This window comes from Acanthopagrus latus, chromosome 14 (genome assembly GCF_904848185.1).
Source record: "Acanthopagrus latus isolate v.2019 chromosome 14, fAcaLat1.1, whole genome shotgun sequence".
Lineage (NCBI taxonomy): Eukaryota > Metazoa > Chordata > Actinopteri > Spariformes > Sparidae > Acanthopagrus > Acanthopagrus latus.
The window spans coordinates 5,595,903-5,604,488 of record NC_051052.1 but is presented as its reverse complement, the minus strand read 5'-3'; the positions used below and the strand labels follow the sequence as shown (position 1 = coordinate 5,604,488).

The window sequence follows — 8,586 nt, the reverse complement described above, 5'->3', positions numbered from 1 at the left end:
GCAATACACACCCATTATCAAATCAGAATACAAACTAAAAGACCTTAAAACTAAAACTGTGATGATTTAAAAGCTGTGAGAGATTTTAAATAAACTGAATACATGTCTAATATTTCAAAGTTTTGTAACTCTTTAAAAGCTGGAATGAGGTCTGTAGCACAAAGTATAAGGGTTGATTTGAATGTTTTCCCATTCACTTTCATTGTATTTTCTTTCTTTTTTTTCGTCTAATAGCTGAAAGGGCAAAAAGCTGAAAAGAACAAGGCTGTAAAAGCTTAGAAATCTGAACATTTTGATAGTTGAATGGTTTCTTTATCTGTATGCTGAAACAGTAGCAGAACGAAATTTCAATAATTCCCTATCAGGATGAATGGGACCATTTTTGCAGAAAAAGCTGAATATTTCCAGAAGTATAATAGATTGAAATGCCAAACTGACAAGCCATCATGTCCTTAAAGGCAATGAGTGTGAATGCTGCAAAACAATTCTTCATTATGTTGAATTTTTTAGATTTCATTCTGAACATTTTGATAGCGGAACAGTCACAATACATTTTATTATTAAGTTAATGTGGATTCCTCATGTTTATTTGTGTGTGTGTGTGTGTGTGAGAACACACCTTATTTGGGCAAAGAACACTTGCAGTTAGAATTCTGGAATTCTGCTCTATTGAATGGTTTATTTTAAAGCCAAGTTCTATATAAAGCTTTACAGAGGTTTACAAATCTTGGTTGAAATCTACAGACCTTCATTGTGAACATTATATCGACTTTTACGGAGGTTGGCATAGACATTCACCTAGAACTACGAAGATCTTCACCAAGAAAACTACAGGACAACTAACGTATGGAGACCAAACCTAGTTACGTTTTGACGGCGACATCGTCCCTCCACATGGAGGACGAGGTAAGAACATTACATTTACAAGAGTTATTAGTTTGATTTAAGGACACATCTGACTACCCTTCTATTCAAACTCACATTTATGAAAAAAACATGGATGTGTTGAAACTATATGATGTTGCAACTTTATATTTCCTTTGAGTCAATTTTCATTTTCATGTCGCAATGCTGTGCTTATGATCTTGTGAGGTTTAGGCCCAATAAACAGTTTGATAGGGTTAAAGTTGAAATGTATGACACATAACCATAATTATTAATAGTGTTGTCATGTGATGTTGAACATGTAAATTTTTTTTTCAGAGTGCCTTCAAGTTTTTTGTAGGTGTGTAAATGATTGTATTTTCCTTCCATCAGATTTCATCAGATGAACTGGAGGAGCAGATATGCAGCGATTTGGATGTGCCTCTGTTACCACCAAGGACCTTCATCGATTTGCTCAAGATGTATCTCAGTTCTATAACAAATGAGGCATGGATGTCCCTGGCAGATGACAACACTGATGCTGACACAATCATGCTGCTGACTGAGATGTGTTGCAAGATTGTGGAAATGGTCTCGATCTTGATCTTGATTGATGTAGCGCCTCAGGTTCACCACTACGCGCAGATTTCCACGAAAGATGCCGGCAGCTCCTGCAACACTTCTGTCACAAGGAACGGGATTGAAGCTCCACAGACGGAGCGCAACTACTCCACAGTGACAGCGGAGGATGTAGAGGCTAGCGTGGGGTATTCGCTTCACATCTGCCTTGGAATGGTGATGAAAGTGAACGTGAAGAAGAGGTCTGACAGCTCCCAACAACTGTTGCAGCTTGTTGCTAAAGAGGTTGCCAGGGGAGTGAACCACGGACTGGCTGTTATCACAAACCTCCACTCTGCCTCTATTAAACAACTGCATCGATCTGTTAGGACTGAAATAGCGGAATCTGAAACCAGGCAAATGGTTTACCACGTCACCCAAATACTGAAGAAGTGCCTGGTCAAGATCTTCAATGATAAAGACCAAGGCAGCGATACCTGTCAGGAATATAGAGTCATGGAGGTGACACCTTACAACTTTGAACAACAGCAGCGGCTGGTTGAGGAAGAAGTGGTCCATAATCTTTACCACATATTGGCTGTAATCACACAGTCAACCACCCCTCAGTCTGTTGCGAATGAAACACTGAACTCTGATACTCAGCTTCAAACCAAAGACACTGATCCGGTCTCTGAGACTCACACGTCAGTGCCTGACGGTGAAGGCTTCCATGTTGGGAATGGATCAACACCCCTGTGTCAGAAGAAACAGGAGAGCCCGGCGTCTTCTCAATCTGGAGAGACTGAAACACTGAAATGTAAAACTCAGCATAAAAACCGGGTGAGGTTTTTTGAACGAAAAAACAACAAGGCTTCTCCAGTCTCAGAGAGTGACACATCAACGCCTGACAAGGACGTCTTCCACATTGGTAATGGATCAACACCGCTGCATCAGAGGAAGAAGAAGGGCCCTGCCATCACGAGGATGTTCCCTCGCATATCCCAGGCTATGACATCATTCATCAGCTTCATTGGCTGTGGACCACAGTATGAGTAACTCATGCAGGGATCCTATATTCAGTTTTTCTTGAGTATAGGATTTCATGGCAGATTGCATTCGTCAAACAGCTCTCTGCTTCTGCAAATCATTCCACGCCCGGATAGCAAAATTGTACCAGACACAGTCATCTGGCCCACATTAGGGTGATTTTAATGGATCTATTGGCAGACAGGTTTTCACAATCCTCCAAACCCCCAATTTGATTCGTACCTGATAGTTGATTGTTGAATCTCAGGCTGGGTGTGTGAGCCTGAACGTGGCTGGTACAAATTTTGCTGTCTGGGTTGGCAGCTCAGGCCAGACGCCAGACCAAAGCGTCAGTACTTGATGATCCAGTGGATGAGACTCAACAATCAACTATCAGGTGCATTTTGATGGAGAGAGGACAGCACTGAGCACATGTTTCCTCACAGAAAAAAAAAAGCTGGAACATATGATTTATGTTCTCCGGTTTTTCTTTCTGGAGTTAACATGTGCTCCCCGTGTTGATGTGGGTTTTCCCCGGGTGCTCCGGTTTTGTCCCACATTCCAAAAACATGTAACATCCTAGAAAATAAAATAGAATAATTGTAAACCTTACTTAAGGTAACTGTATGTTTCATTAGGTCGTCTGTCGCTTACTTCTGGGATTGAGCCAGAGAGTTGGGAAGGACGTCAATCCAAGATTAAATGTACCATTTAAAAAAAACATTCCGCAATGCTGCTGTCATTTCGATAAAAGTGACGATAAATCCACTTTGTAATCTCAAAAGTTTAAAAGCAATTGCCTACTGTCAGCGAACAGCTTCAGACCAGTGCAGTCAAACAGTCGAGTCAAACTCAGCACTGCTCCCTCTGAAGGACAGCATCAGCAAAATGACCACAAATGTCACCAAGGCCGTTCAACTTTGCTGAGTAACATGGAACAAATTGACAGTCTAAAGGGAAATTATTGTTAGTGTGTGTTGTCGGACTGCCGTTGTGTAAACCGGTGTCCGTGTGTGTGTTTTAACATGACACACGCTTAAGGCTGCTGGGTTGGGCTGATGGCTCCTCTGAGGTCAGCATCCTGCATCCGTCAATACAACGACAGGATCACGTGTTCCAGACGACGCACACGTAGTCACAAGCGCTGGAGGTGCACCCAAACACAGCCACACACGCACTGAGTGAACACAAAGAGGTAAATCATACACTGTTACGGTGAACACAGGTTCCGTGCCAAAAGGCACAGGGTGTGATGTCCTGCTCATGTGTCCTCAAGTATCCTATCGGCCCTCTGCACACATACACACCCCCCGACGACACACACACACACACACACACACACACACGGCAGCAGCTGAAAGTCACACAGCACGGCACAGCCCACGTCAGGGAAAAAAAATAAACTACAAAAGCCCTTCAGGTGATCGGTTACTGAAGGAGAGAGAAATCGCTCCATTTAAAAACTGTTAATTTACATGAATGGAAAAGCTAGTCTGATACCGCGCACAGGTGCACACATGACAACACTTCACGAGTGGTCTCAAGTGAAACCTAGTACACTAGTACAGGTGTGTGCTCGGTGAAGCACGAAAGGAGAAGTACTCCATGCAGAAAGCGTCTTGAACTATTGTTTACAGAATAGAGAATACACACCTGTCCATTGAGATTAAATAGAAGTTATGGAAAAGTAATAAAGTCACGTTACTGTGATATTGTGATACTTGGATTACATTACTCTCTCATTAAATTGAACGTGCATGCTTGGATTTCCATTTAATTAATGTACTTCATTTTTTGTGTTATCAATAGTATAAAGATGTTCTTCTTTTAAATTATGGTCTATTTATTTGTATTAGTTTTCAGCGCTAGGGGATTTAAAGTATATAAGTATATGTAATATGTATGTAAAGTGTTTTTAAAAAAGTAGGAAATATAATTCATGGAGCCTAGAAGCTTTTAAGAATTTTTTTCTCATGTTGGCTATATTCTTTATATATTTTCTTACATGCAGCCTTTTTATTGGCTGTCTGTTATAATAACAATCAGGAATCTTCCATTTTTACCCTGCTTCATCCTGCTTCCAGAAATATCTTCAGAGTCTCACTCTGCCAACCTGAATGACATTTCTGCTTTGTGGTCGATACATTCAGTATGGGGTTGGACTCGAGTCACCTCCTCAGAATCTGCAAGTGTCAGAGATCAGAGCCGGGCTGTTTGATTTACTGGAAGGTGCTGCGTGAAACACGCCCACAGTGGTGAAGATGGCGACACGGTGAGAGAAACCACGTTGCAGTGCGAGAGGGCAGCCCTGCCAGCCGATGACACGCACCCAAACACACAGCCTTTCTCGAAGAGTATAAAGTGGGCGGTCTAGATTCTGACCTCCTCGGGGTCTTTGGGACAACTGAGCACATAATACGAGAGTGTAAGAGTGCAGCAGGTCACGGGTGTGTCAGAGAAGGATAAAAACAAACATTCCTCATAGGTAACGCAAACTAAGTCCCCCTGACAAAGTGAGACAAAAAGTTGCATGGTTTACCCATTTGAAGGCAAGTTTACACATTTCTGAAAAAAAGACTGGGATCAGTTCCAACAGAGGGCCGTCTCTGTTTTCATCAACTCTGTGTTGAAGGAATAAACCAAGTTAATGTGCACAGTGGGTGGAAAGGTGAGTAATACCTGAGAAGAAGCTTTTGTGAACATCATGTACTTTGTGTAGAGGGATATTTTAGCAACTATGAAACAAAATGTCAAATCGTTCAACCATGCTTTTCTTACAGCAAGAAAAAAAGTCTTGACACTGAACTTTTAAAGCCTCTGATTTTCACTCCACGCGTCCAGTTGTTTTGTGTCCTCCGATGAGCACATCGCACCCTTTCCAAGAAAAACGCCGAATGCTCGCTATCTTTGCAAAAACACTGAACTCCAACCCTGCAGTTTCACATGTCTACATAAATATACTGAACTTATATGCAGTGTGGTGGGACATATGCGCCTCCTGTTTATCTGTGTGTTCACATGAATATCTGCTTCAACATTTACCTTGGATTGTCTTGAAGATTAATCAATTAAGTATTACTATATATATATATATATATATATATATATAATATATATATTATATATAATATAATATATATATATAATATATATATATATAATATATATATATATATATATATATATATAGGTGTTCCTCAAGGCTCAGTTCAGGGCCCTATTCTTTTCTTCATGTTTCTCCTTGGCCATATAACAAGTAGACATATATCTATTTCTTAGCAGTTAATATGTAATTATACTTTGTGGTCAACCCTGTTTAAACAAGCAGTTTGGCTGCCTTACAAGACTGAAAGCTTAATTTGAAAGTATTACATGTGGGACACGTTGCATCTTTCTCCAGTTTAATGAGGACGTGACTAAGAACACCGGTCAGTCAGACGGAATGGAAGACCATGTTGACTAAACCATCTCCATTACTACAAGATGGATAACTGTAAAAAATAACTAACTAACTAATTAACTAAATAATAAACTTTGACATTCCTGTTAATGAACCATTAGATTACCAATTGTGTTAACAGAAACAATCTTGCCATTGCCGTTTAAATTGTTGGCACAAGGAGTTCACAATCCACTGTATTTAAACTTCAGCTAGGAACAGCTCATTTGGATGTTATTATAGTATTTCATTTTATTGTAACATTTTTTTTGTTTTACATTTTACTGAATAATTCCATTGCTGCTTGTCCTGTTGCTTTGTACTGTTTATGTTCAGAAAACTGTGATACAAATAAAGTTATATATATATATATATATATATATATATATATATATATATATATATAATGAAGTCTTTGTATTGAGGACAATGTACAGCAAACAGACCATTCCTGTGATTGAAGGCTGAATTGTCACAATAAACACCTCAGACCAGTGCTGCGTTATCTATATTAGATTACTCTGTCACCACTTTATGGGGATTGAAGCCTTTTACAACACCGACTGTTATCTTAACTAGTAGAGTAATGACATCCCTCCGATTACTTCCTGTGGCTAGGATAAGATTCCAGAGTGACAAAAGGATCGTGACTCATCGTGTTTGATCTAACAGAAGTTTACACTTTATGATGCCCTACCAAACAACGCTAAGTCAACTTTTCCAACTAATTGTTCAGTTCAAAGGTCACTGTGAGACAATTTGTCCTAATGGATAATGATAAGGAGGAGAATTCCCAGCATGAATGTGCCAAACGTTCCTCGGATAAACTCCTTACAGGACATTGATTATAAAAAAGTGTAATTTATAAATAGTCGTTGGTAAATCATTTACAGTATTTCTTTATACAGCATCAGCCACTTTTTAAAGTAGTTTAGTTTATGTTGTGTTTTCCATTGGACTGCTCTCTCCGTGGGTCTCCCATGAACGGCTTTGTCATTTCACAATCTCCATGGCTGCAGTCCATCGACATGTAAAGACATGACACATCAGCTGAAGTGACAAATAAAGCAGACTAAGGCAAATGTTGATGATTATCTCCGTTACTACTATGTTATGGGTTGTGTTCAGTTACGGCAGATGTGACATTTCAATTTCATCTGAACATTTATATTTTTCTTAAGCCTCAGTTCATACAGAAGTTAAACTAAATGGTTAAACTTTGCCCTCTGCTTTAATGACAGCATGCACTCGAGCTAGCATGGACTCCACAAGTTTTTTGCAAAACGTGATGACCCAAGTTATCCCAGCATGATTTGACAGCGTTCCACAAAGCTTCCTGCGTCGTCAAAAAGTTTGTCTGATTGTTTTCACAAGTTCTTTTCATTCAAACTAGAAGTATGTGACTGGTGCTTGGTGCTGGTTGGCTGATGTCTGAGTGGAGTTTGGTTCAAATAGCTACAACCTAATTCTTTTCCAGATGCACAATATGGCAGCAGCCAGACTGGGTGGTTTGACCGGCTCTTGCACACGGTGTTGTGCAAGTTCCCCCTTCACAAGAACTTAGAGTGCAGCGAACACAGGCGGGAACGAACAAGTTTCAGGTTCAATCTCAAGTTCAGAGTTGAAAAATGAACTAACTCACGTTCATTTCACTCAACTTGTTGTCTCCTGTTGTCCTCCTCAGAGCATGACTCTGGTGAAGGAACTGTACAGCTGTTTGCTGGTGGCTACTGCGACGTGGCTGACATTCTTGGGTTTTTTTTATTTTTTATTTTTTAGACCCAGTGGACACAAATTGCATCCATCTGCAAGTGTGAGATCGTATTCTGTTGGAATCTGTATTGAACTGTTCACACAATGGTCGAGCTTAAGTTCACTATTACTATGACCAAAAACATGAGCACGCTGTTCTCGGACATGTGAGAATAAAAGCGTTTGCTATGAGGGCTCTCCAGCTGCCGGAAGACCTGCCTGAGGAACTACAGCCGGCTACATCAGTGTCTTTCTTTGAAATCACTTTTAAAGACTTATTTTTTAGCGAAAGAGGGTGTTTAAATTGTATTTTTAATACCTCTTTTTTAATGACACGCTTGACGTTGAACTTGAGGTCTTGCACGGCTCTATTTGAACGTCCCCACTGCTGTCCAACTTTTCGTCCACTTTTTTCTCTTTTATTACTGTGTGTTTTATTGTGTGTTTGTTGGGAGGCAACGACACTGGTTCTGATGAGCGCTGAGCAAATAAACTTTTCCATTAATTTCAAAAGTAAAATGAAATTGAGTCGTTCCAAGCACTGGTTTTAGAAAAATCATTTTTAATAGAGGGTCTTTACATTTACTTGACTGCTAGTCTTAAATTACTTTTCAGATTATTTGCACACCCATGCTTTAGTTCAAGCTGCCAAACATATAGTTAAAAAATATTATGTTTGTTTGACAGTAATCGAAAGTGCACATGTGCCTTTTCTGCTGGAACAAAGTGGCAAAAGTATCAAAATATGAAGTAAATGTGTTCTTGTAACACTTTCTCTTGTGGTCGCACACGTGTCATTGTACAGTCATAATAACTTCAGTGTGCTACCTGAACACCACCCTTTGAACTGGCGCAGTATAAACATCCCCCGTGAAGCTGTCCTGTGGATGCTCCGCTTCATCTAATGAAGCTCCTCCAGACATCGCTGGATAACTTAAAAAATGTTT

At 39.9% G+C, this 8,586-nt stretch overlaps 1 protein-coding gene across 1 annotated transcript; it reads left to right on the top strand.

Annotated features, from left to right (window-relative positions):
• The first annotated feature begins 711 nt into the window (after window positions 1–711).
• LOC119032232 lies at window positions 712–3,060 on the top strand. Its single transcript, XM_037121164.1, has 2 exons — window positions 712–906; window positions 1,258–3,060. Exons 1-2 carry the CDS (start codon window positions 847–849, stop codon window positions 2,476–2,478), a joined length of 1,281 nt encoding a protein of 426 aa, XP_036977059.1. The 5' UTR covers window positions 712–846; the 3' UTR covers window positions 2,479–3,060.
• Window positions 3,061–8,586: the final 5,526 nt, after the last annotated feature.

Bases quoted from the DNA above. Each gene is read 5' to 3' on its own strand.
- LOC119032232 (XM_037121164.1), top strand. From the start codon at position 847: ATGGAGACCAAACCTAGTTACGTTTTGACGGCGACATCGTCCCTCCAC. The intron at 907-1,257 runs GTAAGAACATTA...TCCTTCCATCAG, and splicing joins CCCTCCACATGGAGGACGAG to ATTTCATCAGATGAACTGGA.